The sequence below is a fragment of the Bombyx mandarina genome, chromosome 06 (assembly GCF_030267445.1).
Source record: "Bombyx mandarina strain Sakado chromosome 06, ASM3026744v2".
Taxonomy (NCBI): Eukaryota; Metazoa; Arthropoda; class Insecta; order Lepidoptera; family Bombycidae; genus Bombyx; species Bombyx mandarina.
The window spans coordinates 3573456-3599545 of NC_143213.1; the positions used below are offsets into that span (position 1 = coordinate 3573456).

Here is a 26090-nt window from a genome sequence, read left to right on the forward strand (position 1 = left end):
GTGTGTACTTATTTATTCAGTGTTAATTAAAAAAAAAGTATAATATGCTATAAAGCAAACTTACAGATTACATGATCTTAAAATACATTTTATGAAGGCACAATATTTACTTCCGTTCGTGTCGAAAGCGTATCATCATATTACAGAAATTGTCGGACAGTGAGCTGTTTTTTTTTTCTTTTTCATTGCTTAGATGAGTGGACGAGCTTACAACCCACCTGGTGTTAAGTGGTTACTGGAGCCCATAGACATCTACAACGTAAATACGCCACCCACCTTGAGTTATAAGTTCTAAGGTCTTAGTATAGTTACAACGGCTGCCCCGCCCTTCAAGCCGAAACGCATTACTGCTTCACGGCAGCAATAGGCAGGGCGGTGGCACCTACCCGTGCGGACTCACAAAAGGTCCTACCACCGGTTATAATATCCGGAATTCCTGTGCCTCATTACCAAAAATGCGGCAGGTACCCGGTTAAAAGACGGCAAGTTCGAAGAGTAATCAACACGTTGTTATTTTTAACATTACGTAAGTCATATCTTTTAATTCATAATTTAAAGAGATTTTATTTTAGTATGTACAGATAAAACGACTGATTCCAAAGTAACACATACCAATGCCAACAATGATGTCAATACACTGACAGGTTGCCAAAGGTATGTAAATACTATCTGCTTTTTACACGAAGTAATCATGCGTTCAGTTACGATTTAAGCTTCGAACTGGGCAGCGACGTATGCGTTCTGATTTTCGGTAGCCGCTTAGCATCTGGTGGTCTGTGGGATAGCTTGTCTATTTTAACCAACGAAAGAACACTTCATTTTGCGTATCTATATATGAATTAGACAAAAAGAGAACAAGCTGATATGTGCCCAGTCTGGACTCTATCACCGCATGATGCTTTTTCCCGATCTAATTTCTTCATAATACCGAGACACTTCTCTACCATACCAATATAAAGGATATGAAGGCTAACTTTTCAAAAACACAAAAATTATCTTAATCTATTAATGGAACATATAAGAAAATTTGATTTGAAAAAAGAAAACCAACAGAAGGAAACATCAATGTAGCCGTCGAAACCAATGAAATAAATATGTATGTTTTTAGGGTAACTCGAAAACTACTGGTCGGGTCTTAAAAAATTAGTTAGTGTATATGAGATTAATATTTAAATAAAAAAAAAATTCATCGAAATCGGGTCGCACATAAAAAATAACAATCGAATTAATAATCTCCTCCTTTCTTGTTAAAGGTTAGAAACGATTTCATAACATGGTCCTCATCTCAGATCGGTCTGAGTATAAACAATATAGCTACATTATAATTCGACGCTTGAAAAGCAAACGTGACTAAGCGACAATAACTGCTTTGTACATAAATGATAGGCAATAACCATATTCGAAGCGCAATAAAATATATATTTCTAGGTCTATTAAAATCATTTCAATCCTACAGCTTAAAATAAATTTTGTTTTCAGGTATTTCAACTTTAAATTAGTCTACTGTAAAGTTTACGCATTGTCGCTTAGCCACGTTTGCCTTTCAAGCGTCGATATATATATATATGTATATTGTTAATGATTATGTTCGCTCGTTATTTTGAATATGTTTCCGTCAAACGTGTATACAGCAGCGCTGCATCCCTTGTTGTGATGCGTGGAGCACATCCAACGTATCTTCCTGTTGTATATCGCCTTCTGATAGTAAGTGTATCTGCCGTATCTCATTAATGGTTTCCCTTTTAACGAACGAAGGATGTCGTAACCTGAAAGAAATAACATTTTCAGTAAACAGTTGTGAGGCATCTGCTTAAATATCTAGATAAAATATCAGTGATTTAGTAATTCTTTATGTAAATAAATATACAGGCTGTAGAGAGTCGATTCTCGAAGCTGAAATGTGAATGAACCATGACACTAAGGTAAACCAGGATACAATTCATTTACTGAATTATGCATCTAAATATTATGATTACGATACAAAATAATAAAAAAATTTGAATGTGTGTCTGTCAATGGTAGCGTTTTTGAATACGTTAAAAACACACCCTGTATAATGAGAAAGAAGAAAATAAAAAAGAATACTCGTAATACGCTTAAACAATTTATTTTCCAAACGACATATCGTTTTGTTGTGTGGATGGGTAATCAAACTCACGCTTGATACAATACTCAGATAAAACTGCTGGCCATTTTGAGATGAATAGCGCTATTCTACGCCGAAATCGCAATATCATTTTAAAATAATAGAGCTATTAAGATAATAATACATAATTTATTAATATACTAATTAGGTACCTTTAATATTAAATATTTTTCTAGTAGCTTTGTCGCTTAAGTAATAAACGCAACGGACATATTTGGATGTATAATTTGTGATTTTACATTTTAGCTTCGCTACGTGATTACTGTCTTTGTAGCTAAAACACAGTGTAGACCACATTGTGACGAAAATTATGAAAATGAATGTACGACTAAAATTTTCATTAGGTACAAAATCATCGCTTCCTTACTTTCTTCTTTTTTTTTTAAATATGCTTCTCATCCGTCAACTTTACTGATAGGTACTAGAGCGTATTGTCAACCCGCACTACTTGACACGTGGTCAAAATACATATTTATAATTGATTGTTAGATAGTTTTTTCTATTGACTTCCGTTTATCTGTTACAATTTTATGATTTTAATTTGTTGGTCTGGTTTTTAGAGTTTATTATTGATACACACTTTCACGCGTTGGGCACTAAATAATACTGGCGTCAGATAACTGTGGCAAGGCAGGCAGCGGCTTGGCTCTACCCCAGGCATTGCTGAAGTCCATGGGCGACGGTAACCACTCACCATCATGTGGGCCGTATGCTCGTCCGCCTACACAGACAATAAAAAAAAAACTAAATAATCTTACCCATCAAATCTTGAAATTACGTCAGAGCTAATCATCTTGAAATCAAAGGTAAATACTTATATGACCGCTTATATTAATTATCAAAATCTGTTGTGTGCTCATTAATAAAATGTACTATCATTCCGTCTATGGTATGTATGATGGCTCTGCATCCGAACCTGCCGTGTGTGGTACATCGCCAACGAATTTTCCGCGCACTTTGCCCATTTTGCCTATATCTAATACCTTGGAAGACTAACGTTTGATTGCGTTTCGATTTATTGATAATGTACGGCCCTGAAAATTATATTTACAAGTCATTATTCAATCATAAATGTAATTGAAGTCGTCGTGGCCTAAAGGATAAGACATCCGGTGCATTAGTATATAGCGATACATCGGTGTTCGAATCCCGCAGGCGGGTACCAATTTTTCTAATGAAATACGTACTCGGCAAATGTTCACGATTGACTTCCACGATGAAGGAATAACATCGTGCAATAAAAATCAAACCGGCAAAATTATAATTTGCGTAATTACTGCTGATAGGACCTCTTGTGAGTCCGCACGGGTAGGTACCACCGCCCCGCCTAATTCTGCCGTGAAGCAGTAATGCGTTTCGGTTTGAAGGGTGGGGCAGCCGTTGTGACTATACTGAGACCTTAGAACCATATCTCAAGGTGTGTGGCGCATTTACGTTGTAGATGTCTATGGGCTCCAGTAACCACTTAACACCAGGTGGGCTGTGAGCTCGTCCACACATCTAAGCAATAAAAAAAATATGTAATGAATAATGAGCGTGAAAACATATTTTAGCGACCTCGTGCAATTAAATTTAAAACTTGATAATTTCGGATACGGATTACTTACTGATTTTCAAACTTTATTATAAAAATACGTTTTCCACCAAACCTTGTTTATTTTTGCTCTAAATAATTATATTAAATTTACAAAGAATTATTTGTGTTATATTTTAAAGTGTTTACAGAAACATGAGCATGAGCAACTACATATTTAGATTTGTTAATTTGTTTCTTAAAAAAGCAGAATACATAGTTGAAGATTATCACAAATAAATGGCTACTTAAATATAATATTTCAATAGTAAATATTTATTATCGTTTTTTTTCTTTTTTTCGAATAGGGCCGAGTTAGATGAAATGTCAATCTACAATAAATAAAAACATCCTTAAGAAATTCTGTTCCGAAAATCTATATTATATAAAACAAAGTCGGGTTTGTTCGAAAACTTATAACTTTAGAACGGCTAAATCAGTTTTCATGGTTTTTTATTTGTTGTTTTTGTCTCCGTCCTGAATAGCAGAATAACTTAGAAAGCATTTGAAGATTTTACAAAAAAAAACAAATAAAAGAAAAAACATTTTCCCGTCCAAAATGTTTATGGGTTTCGTAACTGTCAAATATTTAATGTTCATCCCGTTGATACGGTAAGCTCTGCCCTCAAATTAAAAAACGTATTTAAATAAAGGTATTATAAAAACATTTTAATAATATGAGGCAGTCAGCGCAAAAGTTACTTAAGCTTACCATAGTTCGCATGGAGATAATGAGGTCTGAATTTACTTTTACGCTGTTTTGTAGGCAAAAACAATACGCGCAAAAATAATATTTACAAGCCATCTGTTATCTATATGTGAAACTATGGGTAGGTCGGTTTTGCATCAAAATTTATTTATGTTTTAAATTAATTGCAGTATAATATAAGCACGAATATGAAAACTGGGGACTAGGCCACTTCTGCGCTAACGGCCTCATATATCAAGCTACGATACGCCTGTGGAAAAATGATATTTACTTTAGCTAATGTGTAACACACCATTTATTGACTGTTAGGTAGTACGAAGTTCGACGGATCAGCTAGTTTATCATAAAAGCCTTTATTATGTTAGGTAAATCTACCGTTCCCACAAAACTCTTTACGGATTAACTACTCTTTTTTTTTTATTTAATTAATCCTTACAGTTTCGAAGACTTTTATTACGTTTGTTAAGTTGACGCTAATATGATATTCTCCTTATTTCCGTTTTATATAATTTGTGCTTTTACTAATGAACGATGAAATGCAGCAGAATGTAACAAACTTATTTGAAAATCGATAAAAGTAAAGAGGTGATAGTAAAGTGAAGAGAAAGAAATCGCAACTAAGCTCTGAAAAGGTGCTAAAAGTGTCTACTGCGTAACGTAAAAGTGTCTACTGTCTGTCTGCGTCGTAAAACTGCTAATTCTATGAAAAACATAAGCACAAAGTATACGCTATTAGATTGTAAAATTTGATTAAGATTCGTCCAGTACGTTTTGCTTTAAAGTAAGCTTTTTTTTTTCTTTTGCTACCTATGCTGATAGCCTTAAGAAGCTATTTCAGCTTCTCCTTGACGTGTGGGTGAGCTCGCGGGGCTCAAGCCGGGAGTGTTGCTAACACTGGCCCTAGCAAGAGCCGTGCTTCGCACAAGGGCGGATCCAGCTTTGGCGCCAGGAGGGGGTCACATAGTCGTGGGCAAGTTAAGAACTTATAATTTAATTTTGATAACAATAGATAATAAATAAATCATGATGTTCTTCAATTAGTCCAAGTTAGTTCAAGTCCTGGAACTAGCTCAGGGGGGGTCATGACCCCCATGACCCCCCCACCTGGATCCGCCGTTGGCTTCGCAGAATCTACCACCGGATCGGAAACGCGACCCACTGAGAAGATCCGGCGAGAAACTTAGTGGGCTGTGTCTATGGGTTAATTCACTCGTCGAGCCCTTCGTCGCGAGCGACAGGTTCGACGAGGACGGTGAACGGTGTAAGCAATAAACAATGTTTTGTACTTAACACAAAATCAAGTTCCTCAAAAATTTTCGTAGGATCTATACAAGATATTATTATGTATATAGATTTTTATTTTATATACTTTTGACAGTCAAACAATTAATTTCCTTTATTTACTGATAATATGCAGTTTACACTTCCAATAACTCATGCAGGGTTTGCGAGTACTTCAAAGCCATACATAAGCTACTCGTGCGGGCACACAATACACTCTAAAGTACCACTAGTAAAGTTGCGACTAATTTGATGATGGCAGTGAAGATCATTTATGAAGCCGTTGTATGATCATCCGTTTTGAATACAATTTGGCGCCCTACAGTGTGTATTTTGGCTTTGCAACGATATTTATAATGAGTACAGCATCTCCATATTAATTTGTTTCCGATTTTTCTGTTCACTCGATACACTATGTCGTCTAAGAATAATCGATAACCTCCTCTTGAATTTTCGAATATCAACAATTCTGAAAAATTACATATTAGGTTTTACAATCCATACAATACCGGGTATGCGTAAATGGATACCCGAGACTAAAAAAAAAAAAAAGTTTTTGCAATCCAAATTTTTATTTTGTTAACATGTTTATCGATGTACGAGTACGTCACTAATTATATTTACGTTTAGTGTCAATAAAAATACGTTTAATCATGCAGTTCCTTGTTTATTTATTATTTAGTTTCATTTAAAATCTAACTTTAAGATTTTGTCAACTTACACCTAAGACTAACTAAACTAACTTAGACTTAAAACTATAAATCGGAACTAAACGTATTTTACGTGTATTAATAAAACAGTACACCATCCGAGCATATTATTTAATCCTACATCTACGTTATCACGTGCATATAATACTAAATATATCACATGATCATGTTTTTAATACTAATTAATACTATCACTAAATGACGTGTCGTGTCCCGAATCACAGATTTTTAATTATTTGTATTTATGTTGGTTATAAAAGTATGTAATCTTCGAGTCGACTGTGTGTATTCTCGCGGTGCAACCGTATTTCTCGTGCGATGAGCAACGCCATCTGATCTTACCACTCTGCGACGCATTCTTCCTGTATTTTATACCATTCCAAAGTAGCATTTCCTTTCCTCGATTGTTCCAGAAGAAACAACCTAAAACAAAAATTTATTATATAATATCGCAGTTTTTATATGGTATTGCATCCAAAAATTTTACTTATAAATAAATATTATGATAAATAAATACTACTCGTGGATTCCATACATTCTTTTGTTATATACTAGCTGACCCGGCAGACTTCGTAGTGCCTCAATCGATAAACAAAAGACCTAAAGTTTTGTCTAAAATAAACTTAAAACAAAAGCAATCCGTAACACGGGGGACACATCAAAGGAAAAACAAAATTGTTATTTTTATTTAATTCCGAGCATTTTCATATTTATCAACCTTTTACACCTTCTCTGGACTTCTACAAGTAATTCAAGACCAAAATTAGCCAAATCGGTCCAGCCGTTCTCGAGTTTTAGCGAGACTAACGAACAGCCATTCATTTATATATATATAGATAGATTCATTGCATACAACTGTGATTATGGACATCCATACTTTTAATAAAAACTCCTTCGAAAGTCAAGTAAAAAGCTTTACAGTTCCTTTTCATGCATCTCCATCTTATCCTCCTGTATCCTTGTATCTGTTGATAATATTTATTCCCTTTGTACAGCATTTGTTGGTTTCCTGTATGAGGGTTTACTACGAAGATGGCTGAAAGAAAGTAATTAAATTTTAATTTAAAAAGATTAATTTTTGAAGTCGTCGTGGCCTAGAGGATAAGACGTCCGGTGCATTCGTATAGCGATGTACCGGTGTTCGAATCCCGCAGGCGGGTACCAATTTTTCTAATGAAATACGTACTTAACAATTGTTCACGATTGACTTCCACGGTGAAGGAATAACATCGTGTAATAAAAATCAAACCCGCAAAATTATAATTTGCGTAATTACTGGTGGTAGGACCTCTTGTGAGTCCGCACGGGTAGGTACCACCGCCCCGCCTATTTCTGCCGTGAAGCAGTAATGCGTTTCGGTTTGAAGGGTGGGACAGCCGTTGTAACTATACTGAGACCTTAGAACTTATATCTCAAGGTGTGTGGCGCATTTACGTTGTAGATGTCTATGGGTTCCAGTAACCACTTAACACCAGGTGGGCTGTGAGCTCGTCCACCCATCTAAGCAATAAAAAAATAAAAAAATAATTTGAAAAATTATACCTGGGTCCTCATTGGGCTCGAAAGGCATAGGCTCAAGTATGCCCTGGCATTGTTAACATCCATGAGTGACTCCGATCACTCATCGACACATGTCTATGAAGACAATCAAAATATTACGACGGTTTGAAGGAGAAACATGTTTTTGTTATAATTAACTACCAATTGTGGTATGCTAATTACGAATTACGATTCCTTGTTTAAGACCTATTCTTTTTTTTATTACTCTTATGGACGAACGAGCTCATGGCTAGCACTGGTCACTTCAACAAAGTTAATGTCGCCACCCACCTTGAGACATGAGTTCTAAATTTTAGTTCTACAATGGAACGGCTGCACCACCCTTCAACCTGGAACGCATTACTGCTTCGCTGCAGAAATAGACAGGATGATGGTACCTACCCGTGCGGGCTAATAAGACGCCCTATCTATCTATCTTTCAAACCACAGACCTCCACTCATAAGAAGACTTACCTGGTGGCAAAAGATATTTTTGCGGGTAGATTTTCACGTTTTGTCGTTGAATTCATTGGTTGTCATGTGTTAAGAACGTATTTCGTTGGTAAAATTTGTACCTTCTTTTTTTTTTTTTTTCGGCTAGAGGGCCGAACCTCCTACGAGGTCCCCGCGCAAAAGGGGCGCGCGGGGACCTCGGGGGGATGTGAGACTCTACGATCTGCATGGTGTTGTGGGCAGACCGCGGGCCCAAGGATTTTAGGGCCCACCCACTAAACGACTCCCCTGCACTCTTACACCCGACGTCCGATCCCCTCCGAGGTCAGAACCCGGATGAGGTAGGGGGGCTACCGCGGTCAACACTACAACCAGACGGCGCGGCTCACCCCAAGGACGTCCAGCCGACGGAGTCATCTATAGGCGAATCTAAAGCTGAAACGTCGGCCGTCTCGGTACGGCAGCCCGTCAGGCCGCCCAGACGGTGCCGCTGCGGGATTCCAACACATTGTCGCATCTTATCCTTCAGGCCACGGTTACTTAAAGAGTTCAAATGAGAATTTCGTTTAAATTTATACCGGGGTTATGCGGGTCATCAACTATTGGCATTCCTCGTTGATCTTGATCTGGGCTTGTCCTTCTTGCAGCAAATTTACTATTCAACATCATACATTTACTACTATACTTACAACTACTATTCAATATTTTGATTCATTTAAAAAAAAGGGAAAATACAACAACAAACCCGAATTCGTCATTTATTTATCAATTGAAATTTGAAAACAAAGTAAATTACCTTAAAAAAATACATTAAAGTTATTATTAGAAACACTAAAAGTACTGAATTTATAAAACTACACTTATAAGTATTCTATAAAATATTTAAACAGAATGAGTATTGAAACATAAAATAATATAATTTGTTGGTGAAATTACATAGTCTTCTAGTAAAGTAAGTCGTAAAGTTTGATCGATTTTTTTAACGGAATTACACTTTTCTAGTTACTTCTTTATTATTTAATTGATGACTTTGCGTGAGTCTGAATCTGTGGTCAATTGAGCCGTGAGCAAACCGATGCTAAAAACAAGGCTGGGGTTTGAACTTTATTAAGATCAAGTTATTAATGTCATTACACACCAACTCGTTCATACAAACAGTTTCTTCAATAACAAAATCAATTCTCTTATTTATTTACTATTTCTATTTTAGTGATGCAAGTTACAAAATTAATTTACGCAAAAAAAATGTGATGTTTTTTCAGACTTTTGATCCAATTCATTAATTTAGGTACAACAATCGTGACAAAGTTTCATCTATTTATTATGTTAACCCAGTTAAAATCTAATAATTAAATTACTTCCTTCATCATCATCATCATCATCATCATCATCATCAACAGCCCACAGTCGTCCACTGCTGGACATAGGCCTCTCCCAATCTATACCACTGAGCCCGGTCTGCTGCTCTCCTCATCCACTTCTTATGGGCATTTCCTCCATGAAATTACTTCCTTAAATTAATTAAATTAGGCTACATCTAAAAATTATAAAAAATTCACATTGCGCTATTCACTTAATGGCAACAACATAGTTGTCACCCTGACATTGCCCCGATAGCCAAACGCGGCCGCGCAAGTCCTCACACTGTGGGTCGTCAACTGCCCTTGTCGACAATAAAGAAAATAATGCATACCGTAATTCTACTTAAAGAATATAATATAATTATAAACAGTTGTTGCTTCAAGTCCTCTTCCGTCTGAAGCCGGACATCACTACAACAACCGCCTCCAATGCATTTTGTACAGTCATCTGGTATATCGTCGTTGTCAAACCAAAATCTGCTATGTGAAATTTTTGAGATTTTAACTTTTTGACTTTTTCGTATAGTTCACAGCTCTATATTGTTATGTGTTTCATTTGATATAGTTCTTAAAAATTCACCTTCATATCTATTATTATATATTTTATTATACCTTTAAATGAGCAATCTTTGTATATATATAATCTGAATCTCGGAAACGGCTCCAACGATTTTCATAAAATTTAGTATACAGGGGATTTCGGGGGCGATAAATCGATCTAGCTACGATTTATTTTTAGAAAATGTTGTTTTATTCGTGTTTTCAATAATCAACTCTTCCCGACATCTATTGGCGAATAATAATACTATTTTTCTTAATTGAGGGAAACTAACCAAGATGGCGTTATCAAAAAAAAACCTAGTCATCATCTAGTAAAATTTTATATGAAAATGTTTTTACTCGTTAATTCAAGATAGAGTTTTTGCACGTAGCAGATTTTGGTTTGACAACGATGTTATGGTATTTTCCTTATTTTAAATACACTAAATTATCTCAATGATTGTGTATTTCGTCTAATTTGATGACCGTAGAATCGCTCGTGTAGCATTTCGCGGTGCATCCCCGTTTCGTGCAACACCATCGTACCTTCCCGTTACGCACCGAATACTTGTAGAAGCCGTACCCTCTCAACAACATTCGTTCTTTCCCGGTGTGCGTTTTGAAGATTGTAGCTGAAATAAAAAAATAAAAAAATATACAGATATGGTTCGTCTGTTACTGAAGTTTACTCGATCGTGTAGGGAAAGAGAAAAGTCGGAATCCGCAGTAAATCTGGCGGTATCTGAAGCAGCAACTGCGGGGCATAAAGCATAACACGATGCCAAACTGTCGTCGTTCTTCTAGTTGCTAAAAAGAAAAATACGATGATTGGTTATTTACAATTTTGTAATTTAAAATTTTATTTAATAAAATCGAAACTCACCCGGTTGAAGGAATGAATCTTGGATACTGTACTAAATAGATAATTATGTGTGCGAAGTAAGGCTAGGACCCTATGAGTACTTGTTTCTGGCACTCTACCCATTTATGACTATGTCTGTTTTCTTTTTAGGAAAAAAAAAACATTATGTATTTTAACTAATAAATGACTATAAATTTATAACGTATATACCTAGTATTTACATATACTCTTTTGGGTTCCAATATATTATAATTATAATTATAGATTTACTTTTTACGCATATCTTTCTTTATTGCATTATAAAAATTTGGTAATAAAAAACGCGATTGGGTTATATTCTATATTCAAATTCATAGCAAGTGAAACTAACATAATGAATTATGTAAAGTGAAAATTATTCTAAACATGATTAGTTTCTAAATGTATTTAATGAAATTACCAACATATCATCGAGAAAAAAAATTAAAACTTAAAATAACGTTATGCCTACTATTCTTAAACAAAAAGCTAGTACAATGAACATAAAACTAAATTAAGTAGGCATTAAAGCTATGCCAATGAAACTTAAATCAATTACTTTTTTTTATTTTATTTTTTTTGTTTTATATTATATTTTTTATTTTTACGAAACAAAAAACTCATAACAACTAATATTCAATAAAACTTACATCCATAATAAATTGAACCACACGTATTTTAAACAAAAAGCCAAGCTCTTTACTTCCTAAATAATTATTTAAGTGTATTCTAAATGTGCTGTGAGTGTAACAACGTCTGTTACACTGTGTCTAAACAATAAGAAATTACCAATTTAAAATTTTGTAATCAATTAGGCGTGTGATTTAAAATGTTTAGTGACATCATTTTTAAACAAGAAGCAAGTATCGAACTAAACTAAGTAGTAACTGAATATATGTATATATTATTTAAACTAACACCGATCATACAAGTAAAAAGTGATATTTAAAATAATGCTCACGCTACCGGCGAGCTAAGGCTTATGATCGCCTGTTCCATTAACAATTTGATACGAACAGACCGTCTGTCACCCGTGAGCATTCGCCAACACAACTTACATAACTGAACGAATAAAACTTATGATTAATTACTTTATATAATCTGATTATACCTATTTACTTCCAGTGAGTACAAAAGTGATTAACTCATTATGTAAATTGAGGTGCTACCAAACGGTGGAGATACACATGACAGTGGACAACACCTATACACAACAATCCTTGGACTCGACTGAACGATCAAACTTTAAATTTATGAATCATTTATTAGTACATAGTTTATTAATGTAGAAATACACGTTGATACAGAAATTACTGATAATGAACCGTAAAACGCTAAATAGTAAAAATAATTCTAAACTCTAAACTAATTAACCAACGCATGTTATAATTTACACTTCTGTGGGGACGTGATGAAACCCAACAGCGAATCGTGTTTGCTGCAAGAGTCGATTTCTAGTAATATTTCGTATAAAATAACTCAAAAATTATCTTATTGTCGTCAGGCATACACGTAAGTAATTAGGGTATTAGAGGAACAGTAAAATCGCGGCCGGTGCGCTTAAAAACGAAAACATTTGACTTCGCAGAGAAAAGAAACGTTACTTTTGTGTTAGAATTGTTTCTTTAAAATAGATGTCTTTCGTTAAAACACTCCACGCAGAGACCTTGATTACACACAGTACATCTAGTGAGTATTTTTTTCGTTTTCTTTGCGGCCATGGCGCCGCTTAGCGAAAGACGAAGCTTGGCGTAGCAGCCCACGCAGCGTTTCCTGATGGGTCCTTTTTCCAATACATGTTCTGATTCCGAATGATTCTGCTCACAAAATCCTGTAAGCCGACAAAAAATTGCTTATTATTCTGTTCGGGAAAAATCATTGCTTATTGCTAAAGTAAGTTTAAGTTTCAACGCATGTTACATTTAGCTTAAGTTTAGTATCATCGTATCATATTGTTTAGTATTTTTTTCAAGTTGCATGTTTTCAAAAACTAGTAATAACTTAGTGTTTTAAACACATATAAATTTAAAAGAAAAGAAGTAAATTGGCAGCTGAAACGTAAGGGAAAAAAATAACAGCATATTTATTTATTTCACAACGAAAAAAAAGGACTGCTATAAATTTTAACAGATTAGTAATGAAAAATACATTATTCAAAATACTTTATTCGCTCATTTTGTTATGTAAACAGCACACCAAGACATTAACACGACTTTGACAAACTTCTCGTAATTATACCATAGACCTTAAGATTCATACTTCGGTGAATTATACATATTTCTAATTACAACTGGCCATTTCAAAGTTTGCGTATTTACACCTTAATGTCTAACATATGTATGTTTGTATGTATGTATGTATATGCTCTAGTGACATTGCGTAATCTAGGGCCGTTAGTTTGTTCACCCATCTATGCAATAAACTAAAATAATTAAATGAATTATTTGAATATTATATGTATTTTCTTTTACATAGTGCTAAGTTATATTTCAAATGTTTAGTACGTAACTAATTAAATACTGATAATTCTCTACAGAGAAATTATAATTGCGTTCTTACTTATAAGTCAGCTGAAATTTTAGATTAACTCACCAAGTTATCTTATTGTAAATACGGAAATCAAGCAATTCGAAAGATCATTTGATTTTCACAGTCGTAGATGGAAGGAAATCGAAATTTATTAGAAAATTTGTCTTACTTAAAAAATAAAGTTTAACACAATTTTGTCATTTAATGATTTTTTTTCTTGTATGATATGATATCTTTTATGAACATGAATAATTATTTTAGCAACTTGTTTTATTTACTAGTGTCAGTTTTTTATAATAAACCACGTCTTAACTAGTCCTTTCTATGTACTAGTAGTTATTATTAATGAACATGAAGAAATAGGTTTTCAATGTTCGAATAACCGACACTATTGATTATATTTTAATAGGGCACGATTGTTGATCTCATCGTGGGCCTTAATAAGCGATTACCGTAGCTTGAATGCCCAGCTCAAGCACAGCTCAAAATGATAGCGGAAAATTATAAATGAAATGAGCAGTTTTTTGGAATGGACTTCCTTATCGCACTGTAGGTGAGGGCTGAGGAGTTAGACCGAAAACCGTTTTGCAGGCATCTTTTGCATCGCCTAGAAAACTGTACAGGATAAAAATAGCTATCCTTCTTCAAACGAGGCTTGTGGAGAGTACTTTACGGTAAGCAGCGGCTTGACTCTGCCCCTTGCATTGCTGAAGTCCATGGGCGACGGTAAGCACTCACCATCAGGTGGGCCGTATGCTCGTCTGCCTACAGAAGCAATAAAATAAAAACTTTTTTCTTGAAACTTTTTCCATCGATTCAGTAAATTTTGAGAATATGCAAAAATATTTATACATTCATAGTTTTACTGTTTAATTACCCCTTTTTTTCATACAGTATTTTTTGATAAACGCGTATTATTGCTATATTTTTTTGTTTGTTAGTAAGCATACATGTGTATGTTAATTTTTTTTATTTTTCATAATTACTTAATACATACAAACACAAGAAAGTGTGGAGCTCGGTTCCAGCCGGGTGCCCATGAGACACCTCTTTCTCTTTTTTTTATTTTTATTGCTTGGATGGGTGAACGAGCTCACAGCCCATCAATTACTGGAGCCCATAGACATCTACAACGTAAACGCGCCACCCACCTTGAGATATAAGTTCTAAGGTCTCAGTATAGTTACAACGGCTGCCTAACCCTTCAAACCGAAACGCATAACTGCTTCACGGCAGAAATAGGCAGAGCGGCGGTACCTACCCGTGCGGACTCACCAGAGTCAAGTCCGTGTATACCGCGGGAACTCACTACCATCCCATTAACCGTGTAACAAACAGCATCACATTTAGGTTTCGCGCAACGCCACTCAATTTCGTTTCGGCGTTGGTTATACATAAAAAACCTCTCTTTTTTGTATTTCATCATTTCCTTTCCTTTTGCTGTCGTGATGAAAAATACTGGAAAGTATGATTAACAAGATTACATTAATTGTTTAAAAAAACAATCAATACAATGTTCGACACGTTTTATTTATTACAATATCTGCATTGTTCATTGTGAATACTACATCAATTGTTTTGAAAAAAAAAAGCACATGTTTTTTTAATTTAAAAAAGTGTGTGTGTGTTTGTGCAAGTCACACATGGTAGAAGTGAAACTTATAAATAAGATATAGATATATTGACTATCCCACTACACAGAAGCATACATGAGTCGACTATTATCAAAGCCGGCAATCTGACTTTTGGACAATGATTGGTAAATCAGAAAAACGAATTATTGACTTTGTATTCCATTGGCAGTCACAAAACTCTTCGGAACGACATCTTAGATAAATAACAGATTAACTATTAACCTTTATTTAATGCAGGTTTTGAACCGTATTCTTTGAAGGAGACGATTATATTCAAATCAATCTGTATTGACATATCAATAAAAATTTTTTGTCCAAATGCACAGATTGCCACCTTTGATAATAGACGACTCACATATGGACAATGTTTAGTAGACAATAGTGGGGATGCTACGAAGAGTCGCACAAAGAGGAGACCGAGAACGTCTAATGTGTTCTATCTCATTCTCTCGCCGGCTGAATCCTATACATTTATGTGTTTGTGTCTCTATGGACTTATTTTTTCGTTTCATCGAGGTTGAAATCACAACGTTTCTAAAAAAGTTTCACTTCAAAAACCTTAGGTGTTTCGATTTAATTAATCTACAGTAATATTATAAATGCAAAAGTAACTTAGTTTGTCCACTGCGCTTTCGTATCAATATCACTGTTTAGCTCTGGTTTCCGCCCACACGACATACAGTGTGGTTCACTCAAGCACAGCTGCCGGCGGAATATATTTGCTACACCTCTTTTAATAGATATACGAGTATTCTTTGGGTTTTTGACTAGTATACGTATTTAATGTTAAGTCTAATTAATACGTTAAATAATACAAACTAGCTCGTGTTTACCTACAAAGGTCCTCGTCACGGACGGTGGCTCTTACCCGAGCAGGCTGATAATTTTAATTAATAGTTCTTATTACAAGATAAGTTTATAAGATAAAATTAGATTAGATTATATATTAAACATATAAAAACTTATATTAGTTAATACCGTATTAACATATGTTTAGTATTAGTAATGACGTGCAGTAGTTTGTTATGTAACGACATGTTTAAAAAAATATTTTCTTTTGTACGATAAAGGGTAAACTTGTTGTAAACTTATTATTGCTTTTTCCGTATTCCTATAAAGCTTCTTTTTATCAAACCATGTGACCCACTCCATACATAATTTCGTTTAGATTACTATTGTACTTCAATCTTGGGGGGTGAATATGCGTGTTTGTTATTCCCAAGATTTTCGATCCTTCCGTGACCACATAGGCACTACAACCCTTCGTACGATGGGTAGAGCAGTACCACCGACACAATTCCTTCCCTTTGTACACATTCGGTAGGAAAAACGTGAATCCTTGTAAGGATAACAGAAGTCTGCCTTTTTGGGAAATTGACACTGCAACTGAAAAATATTAATTTAAAATAAGAATTATTCGTTCTTTTTTTTATGAATGGGCGAACGATTTCCGAAGCGCAAGCGAATACACGTTTCTCTTCTAGTTAAGTGCTCAACGGGAAGGTATGACAATGCTAATTCCACCGCCCACTTTGAAACATTATGTATAAGTCTCTATCATATATGCATAATAACGGTCTTCCCGAGCCTCAAAATCTCAAACGCATGACTGCTTTGCAGCAAAAGTCCGGACATGCAATGCGCCCTAATAGTACCCGTAGTAATTACGCAAATTATAATTTTACGGGTTCAATTTTAATGTTACATACGATGCTATTTATTTCTTGAAGGCATTCGCAAATTTTGAGTTAAGTAGTTTTTTTATACTTGCCTGCGGGATTTCAACACCGACACCGTGGTGTCGCTCAATACGTCTTCACCGGCCTTTCGTTTGGCTTTAAGCTGGAAAGTGCTTTTCATGAACAATGTAATACCAAAATAATCTTATTTCGCTTCTTTTTTTTTTGCTCGAAATAGAAGATAATGGTAAACAGTCAAAGTCAAGCTGCTGGCCTGTGACCATAACGCGGTATCCGTAGACGTCGAAAAGAACTTGTCTTAGTTACGAATAACCTAAATTGGAGCTTCAGACATTAAGAAAGCAGGGATTAAGTAAATAATAAAACTGCATTCTAATCAAATTCAATGTAGTTTTTAAACTCAATTTATTTCTTCGGTTAACAAACCACGATATTTTTTTTATTGCCTATGTAGGCAGACGAGCATACGGCCCACCTGATGGTGAGTGGTTACCGTCGCCCATGGACTTCAGCAATGCCAGGGGCAGAGCCAAGCCGCTGCCTGCTGCTTAATACTCTCCACAAGCCTCGTTTGAAGAAGGACATGTCATAGAGCTCGGGAAACACCATGGAGGGGAGCTCATTCCATAGCCGGGTGGTACGTGCCAAAAAAGATCTCTGGAAACGCACTGTGGATGACCGCAGTGGCTCCAGGTAGTATGGATGAACTCTACTCCGGTGGCGGGCGGTGCGATGGTAAAAACGAGATGCCGGTATCAAATGATTAGTGCTGTCTTCATTAAGTGGATAAAATTCGTGTCTAATTTAACAAATATTGTGCACTGTGCTGCTTTGGGGGGTCGTGCGTGTGTGGGAATCCTTTGACGGTCAACAGTTGCATGTCGTTCAACATTAACATTTTAGCTCGGCAGCTCTTACTGTTGAACGAACTGCATCTCCAATACGTGATCCCAGACGTCCCAGACTGTCGGGCGTAGCAAAATGTATAGTTCTGGTATAGCAGCAATTTTTTGCCAGCACGTGACATCAGTATGGATATTTCTGAAAAATTACATTTATTATAGTTTACATTTGGTTGAAGAGTTTTTCAATTAACTTCGAAAATAATGGCACACCATTATTTTCGAAGAACTTTCAGCTGGTGCTTTGGAGACCTAAAAGATCTCGAAACTAACCTACCCTTTGGTGCGTTTGAGACCTAATCAGTCTCCTAAAAATACAGTTTTGAAAATAATGTTATATAATACCTATCTTCCAAAAAGCCAATGACATGTATTTTGAAGTTTTTGTGGGTCAAAAATAGCCAATTGCTCTATATTTTGCTAGGTTCGCACCACGGTTCGCACGCAGTTATGACATTAGAATAAACCACAAATACCCAAAATAAAAAATTCATATCGATTGTATCTCGTACCGCAACCGAAAATAGTTCAATATGTTATATATTTGTCTTACTCATACTTACAGAACTTTACATGTTAGAGCCTCTCGTAAGAAGTGAAACAACACGATTATAGTCAACGCACAATACAAGAAATGCTGCAAGAAATCTGATAGATCTCGCAAAGCAACGATCGTGTTAAAGCTATAAATAAAAAAAACAATCGAGATCTTATTGCGTTTTATTAGTTTTGTTCAAACGATATTGTTAGAGACGTAGCTTTGAGATGCAGATTATACATGCTTATACAAGGCATGGTTCTTTTTTCCTAACATTCTTACTAGCTCATAATTGAAAAACAGTACAGTCGGATTACATGTAAATTCATTTATTTTTATCAAGTAAATCTATAATTAAACTACTTTTTTATTTTTTTTATTGGCCTTGTAGAAGAAGAGCATTCGGCCCAGTTTATGATTAGGAGTTACCGCGGCCTATAGACATCAGCAATGCTAGGGGCAGAACTAAGCCGCTGCCGCGCTGCCTACCGTTGAGTACTCTAAGGTATTTCATTGTCATTGTCATTGTATTATTTCTGATGTTGCGAATACGGAATACTTTAATTCCGTAGTTTTGATTATGCCTACAATTCACAAAACCGAAGAATATACGAAGTAATTCAATGTTAAACTTTATTTTCTTTCCGGTTAATAATATGTACACAGTTATTACTAAATGTGTACCATTTATTTACTAATATGTCATATCAAACAACGGCCCAATTACAGCAGTATCAAATTTAATTAGCCTTGTAGTTGTTAAGACTTGGTGTCCAAGTTATTTCGTGGTTTGACTAGATTCAATTTTGTATGTGACTAAGGATTCACTTTTTCTACTGTGATGATTTACTTCAGAAATTATAGATAGTATACATAACGTGACCGTTTTGAACGGGACTGTCCCTTTTTATAATTACGAGTCCCGGTGTCCCCGAAACGAACTCTGAAACCCAAAATTGTCCCGTTTTCGATCGAACGTGAGCGTTGTGAGCTATAATAACAAAATTTGTTCCTCTAATAAATACAAATATAACTAAACATCTAGAGTATATATCGACGCTTGAAAGGCAAACGTGACTAAGCGACAATGCGTTAACTTTACAGTAGACTAATTTAAAGTTGAAATACCTGAAAAAAAATCTATTTTAACGAATCAAGCTGTAGGATTGAAATTATTTTAATAGACCTTAGAAATATTTTTTTTTTGCGCATCGAATATGGGTATTGCCTATCATTTATGTACAAAACAATTATTGTCGCTTAGTACGTTTGCCTTTCAAGCGTCGATATGTTCTTTAATTCGTAATTTTCAAACTAACTTTTCCGAATAATAACTTTAAAAAAGTACTGTTTTTATTTATTTGTTTGTTTTATTTAATATATTTGTACACACAGCTGTTAGAAAAAACACGACAATAAGGATACAGAGTACAAGGGCACTTCTTATTTCATGTTGAAATCTCTTCCAGTAGGCCCGCAGAAGGAAAGAACAATTAGGAACACAAACCTAGTGCATACAGTAAACATCACATATAATAATATAAACATATTACAAGATACAAAACAATACTGTTTTTTTTCCATTGTGTACCTGTCAATTGTCCCAAATAAACCAACGTCCCGTTTTGAGTAAAAATATAAATGGTCACGTTAAGTATAAGCTCTTATATATTTCCTAGCCTCGTACAAACGTATCGTTCTCGCTTTTAAAATATATCACGGCATTTAAAACATAATTAATAAGATATCATGAATAGAATCATAATTGAAACTATTTTTAAAGTTGAAACTCGCATTTTTTATTGTCATTACATTTATTTCCTTAATCATCAGTACCACGAAAAATATATCCGTAATGTTAGAAATAATACTATTGCAATGACAATAAAAACGCGAGACTAGCTTTAATCCAAGAAAACTACTCTTTTCGAACTCATTTTCTTATTCTGTGCGTATGATTTCCTGCAATGTGTAAGACTGTCTTATCGAGCATTCTGATTCGAACTGGGCATTTTTTGCTAACACGTTTGGAGCAGTACCACGTTACGCTGCCTTCCAAGCAAGATTTGTTTGTGGAGAAGGTCGACACACCATCGTCTAGTAGAAATCGACCGGTAGGCAATGGTACAAGGGTGTACGCTGAAAAAAAAAATTACAAAAATTTACTATACAAATTGTAGTGTGCATGAATCGATGCCCAAAACACATCATTACGGATCCTTTCGATCCATTAACGGTGCTTTTAGGTACCACAAGCACCGATCATCGTCCTCGTCGAGCCCGTTGCTTGCGACGAAGAGCTAGACGAGCGTATTAACCCATAGACACAGCCCACTGAGTTTCTCGCCGGATCTTCTCAGTGGGTCGCGTTTTCGATCCGGTGGTAGATTCTGCGAAGCACTGCTCCTGCTAGGGCCAGTATTAGCAACACTCCCGATTTGAGCCCCGTGAGCTCACCTACTAGTTAAGTTTACGCTGAAATAGCCTCTCAATCAGCTTAAGTAGGAAAAAAAAATTAATCGATACCAGACGTAGGTCATATATCAGTCGCGAAGAAGTTCATTTAATTTTATTTTTATAGCCGTTTTAGGCAGACTGTCTTGATAAGTACTTAGCGGAGCCCATAGACATTAACAACCCACCTTGAGAAATTAGTTATAAGTTCCGGTTCTATAACATAACAATTGTCTCATTGTTCAAATCGAAACGCGTTACTGCTTCGTGGCAGAAATATGTAGAATGTAAGTATAAGCATTAAAAGAATGTCATCACACATTATCGTTTTTTCTCAGTAGCTCTTACTGCGCAATGAACTACATCATAATGAGATCGTTATCGGAGGTTGATCGTTAATTTTAAATAACCCGTACTCTGAATTATTTGATGATTATTACTCAACACAACGATGATTATTTAATGTTATATATATTTAACGATCAGGCGATTTTTGCCACTAAATACAAAAATATCAACGATTAAAAACTTACCGAGAAATCAATTTTGAAACATTCCGCTGTATTTGTTTGACTGTAAAACAAGAGGCCATTTTAGTCAAAACTTCCTACAAGAAGTTCTGACTTAATAAAATCAGTTATCATTGTTTCTAATGAAAATTATATTATTTCATATTCGGTTAGTTTTCCAAAATAATTTTAGGACTATGTTAATGATCCTTATGAAATCAAACAATAATAAAATCCATTAAATATTGCGAGTGGTCGAAGCATTAGGACTACTTTTGTTCGACTGAGAACAGCTTAGAATAGAAGAATTGTTTCCCATTAATGTTTTATTTTAGAATTAGCTAACTATCCATATATCGCAGCTTATGTATTGAAATGGCTTAACCAAAAAAATTAAGAAAATGAGATTTATTCTGCGAACGACTTATAAACATGTATTCTATCATTTTATTTTATAAACATTCTCTTTTAGTCTAGAAAAATACAAATAAACGTACCCTTTCCGTCTTTTTTAAATCAAGCGCATACCTTAAAGTATTAAAATCGAAAAATAAAATAAATAATACAATTCTTCAATTGAATTTTTGGAGTTTACCAAAATAAACAAGAATTTCGGATTAAGCTGCTTCATTCAATTCTAAAGGTGCTGCGATATATAGTTTTTTTGGTGATCGTTGTGATGATGCTCATAAGTTTATTAATGATTATGGCTTTCGTCAGCCATAACAACGACGTCATTGAATGTTATGGCGTAAGCACTGCATTCGCGTATGTATCTGTGCTTACAGTACCATCGGATTCTAGAACCGCCGCTTCGTTTACTATAGAAGGTATGACCTCCAAAAGTCATAGTCGTTTTCTTACGACGTGCTGTGAATAAAAAAATTATATTTTTCTATACCAAATGAAAATAACTAAAGCATTTGTTTATACTTTTTTTAAAGATTTTATGGCCTGGTAACACGACCTTTAAGCCGAGTCTTATATTTTCTTATTATATTCTGTTATAATGATGAAAATATGAGATGAGATGGCATGAACTAACGTCACTGTGAAACGATGGGTATTTACTGGGATTTTTTCAGTGGAATTTTTGGAAGATCTCGAGAAGGTACCTCCAGCGGCTTTGTATCGTTTTCCCACATGTATGCACTTTCCCAGATGTTAAACAGTTAGTAAACCACCGTTGCTACCCATTCAAACCTGAATAACGCTAAATGAACAAAATAAAACGATTCAAACGACTTCGGTCCACGCGTTCCCGCGAAAAAGTTCCTTTATATGTACTAAATATATAAACACATAGGCTTTCGTTATAAAACTACATTTATAAAAATATAGAATTAGTAATCGTTTTTACTGACGTAGAAAAACTAGTTTAGTGGTCCATTTGATGTAAAGTAAAATCCGAAAAGGATAAAAGATTCACGGCCGGAGTATGCAATATTGGTTATATGTAATCGAGGAATTTGAAAAAAAAAATTCGTCCTTAGGATTTAAGTCAAGACATCATTATTTCTCGCTACCAATATAATAATATGCAGCTTAAAATAACTCCACGCAAAATTGTTTACGATTTATAAACCTAATTAATATACCAAGAAGCTCTAATAATCCAACGGTATTCTAATTCGTTGTCTTACTATTCATGAGTTAGTATATAATAAATATGTATCGAAAATAAAATGAGTTACAAAAATTTGAAAACTTATTTAGAATTTAGCTTTCACTAAATAATAACCACAAATTTTCAGTCAATTGAAACCAGAGCTTTGGTAAAATTGTTTATTTCAATTCCACAATGAGTCACTATATTGTATAAAATATTACCACACACGTAAAACGTGCATTGGTAACAACAATTAACAATTAAGTTCATGGTTTTTTTTAGAATCAATTTAATATCGAAATGTCTAAAAATGTTCCCAAAATAGTAGCGCATCTAGTAGTAAGATTATATCTCTTTGTTGGATCCTATAACGTAGAAAGAGTCTGCCAAAAGAAGGCGAATAAATACATGGGTTGTTAAAAGAAATTCTTTTTTTTATTTTTCAGTCAGTGGAACTTGGTGTCTGAGAAACTTAGATAAAAATATTATTTTCTTGAATACTAACAATACCAAAGGAAGTGGAAGACTTCATTAAACGCAACATAGAATTTCTGTTTTAATGAAACCTAAAACTTAGCCAGACGCCAATTGAAATGCTTTAGGATGCAAAATTTATATTTTAAAATAAAATCATTTGGTACCTATTTCATGAAATTAAAAGATTTGTAAAGATTGTATTCTTTGTTGTTAGGTGGATTTCAATAGGCTATAATGTTTTTATGTTTAAATATATACAACCAGTATTAATTTTCTCTTTATAACGAACATTCCAAACTCTATTTAAATAAATATTATTCGTCATAACAAAACGATTTTCATTTTTAAATACTAAGCTATCTTTACATATTGCCCTTTATGTATGAAATACTTGGCCGGGGGATGTGTGTGTTCATTTTCTAGTTCTATTATAACGAAATTGTTGTCCAATTTGAGTTTCGCATTGCACCCTCTGCAGTTGTGAGTCGAGCAGTACCAGTGGTAATATTTCGTCTTCTTGCACTGTTTCTTGCAGTAGTACGTGTAATCGTTGTGCATCACCAAATGCCTTCCCGAGTAACGCGATTTAGCTAACAGTATCACTGAAACGTACGATTTTATTAGTACATGACGAGTGTGAAACTCAATAGAAATGTACCGGCCCACCTTTTTGCGAAATTATCGTAAAAAGCGACTAAGAGGTTTATCCGAAAATAAACAGTAGTGCTGTCTGAGTTTTTACCATCATACAGTGATCCATCTGTCATTTTTATTGATGATTAGGCGTATCATGAGTCTGCACGCCGTATACTATTCTGATTATTTCTGCAGCGAATACATCCTACATTATATTTTAAAATAGAGAGCGATTTAGTCATACAGTTAATAATTCGACCGCATCCATACCTCAAGGTAGGTGACGGCATCCAAAGTTTTAGTGCCATTGGAATAGCCGTTGCAAGTGAAATGGGAATGCATTGCTCCACCACAGAAACAGACCGAATATTTATTAACGCTGAGATCACAATACACGATTCTGATTCCATTAGATGAATAGACGTAGCTCCTGAACTATCTGCTGTTAAGTCTGTAAAATCCTGACCAAACATTTGCGCGTAGTTGACAAAGCTGCGTAGTCATTCGCCCCTTAATCTACTATTATAACTGTAAAATATTCTGATAATTAATATTGAAAAATAAATTTGGTAAAGGTGAAATCAACAGTATTTTTTATGCTTCATTACTTCACTAGACTACTACGGTCATATCTGCGTCACTAATATTTACACTTTATTTATACACTATGACACATCATCAAAGGCAATAGGTACGTTAGTTTCTTTTGTGAGAGAATAAAAAACAACTGAGACTTTGTAACATTTAATATTATAATCCAAATCACAAAAAAATACCGAATAAAATTTGTATTAAAAACGACATACTTAAAATAAATTATTATTTATCAAATATTGCTTGTTCTTTCGAAAGTAACTCATTATTATTTAATGTGGTCCACCCAAACGTTCATACATAAAAAACATATACTGATAGGAATGCATCCTAGCATTCAATTAAAGAATCAAGAACAGTATTATGAGTATGATATAATTTCGAATCAGAGAGTACGAATACGCTATGTGATTTACCTGAGTGCAATTGATGAAGTTATAAATCCAGTGCTTTTTTTTTTTAGAAATAATTTCGGGTAGAGAGTTCTTCGCCATTCTGATATTTAGCGGTTAGTGGAAATTATAGAGATTGCCCACCTGACTACATGACCTGCAGTGGAATATCAGATATCCTTAAAATGACAAAGCATTGAACAGTACAATATCTGTTATTCAAATGGAATTAAAACTTTGGCTTCATGCTTCAGAGTACCCATGGCGAGATTCACGCCAGAATATAGACTACCATAGAATTCGATTAACCACTAACCATTGTCTTAAGTCGATTGCACATCTACTCCAATAATAATACAATAATTATTAAGGCAGGTAATTAGATTTACAGTCAGTAACGTGAAAAATTCGGATACCCAAGATCTCAAACTCCTCAAATCGAACTTTTATATTGTAATAGGTTCTAATGTTCAATTTGACCACTTTTAGGGTACGATTGATTTAAATGACTTATTCAGTCAAAGCAGTCTCAACTAAAGCCCACGAAAAAAAAAACCTCACACGGACCTATACAAAATGTTTCTGTAAATGTTATTGCAAAAAGTAGAAACGAACTTGTTGTGATGCCGAAAGTTAGATTTTAACAAAATACCCATCTTTTATAATGTAATCTGGTGGAGAATGTGAGTGGTCCAGTCTGGCATTCATCAAAAATCTCGTTGACGGCTCACTGCCACTGTCCGTGATCAACCTAGCCTTGCACTTTCCCCCATTGGTGCAGTCCCAAATTGTGGTGTTCCGCGATTTCTTGTGGCAGTAGAACGTGTAGCCGTCGACCACAGCCAATTCCTTACCGTTGGGTCTTTTCATCCATTCCACAGTCGGTGCTGGAAATATAAGACGTTGCTGGTCATTATTTACATT

General features: G+C 34.8%; 1 protein-coding gene across 16 annotated transcripts in view; it reads right to left on the bottom strand.

Annotated features, from left to right (window-relative positions):
- The window catches only part of LOC114239888 (uncharacterized), a 471744-nt gene that overhangs the window by 241463 nt on the left and 204191 nt on the right, over window positions 1-26090 (bottom strand). Inside the window, exon 5 of one of the 16 annotated variants that reach the window (XM_089728064.1) lies at window positions 13342-15179. The exons of 11 other annotated variants lie outside the window; for them this stretch is intronic. In XM_089728064.1, coding sequence (XP_089584190.1) covers window positions 14926-15179 — 254 coding nt within the window. In that variant the 3' untranslated portion in view covers window positions 13342-14925. Of the gene's footprint in view, window positions 1-13341; window positions 15180-16469; window positions 16742-17425; window positions 18097-23229; window positions 24147-24908; window positions 26054-26090 lie in introns of those variants that run through there. 4 more of the 16 variants (XM_089728061.1, XM_089728071.1, XM_089728065.1 and 1 more) reach the window with 4 other exon arrangements.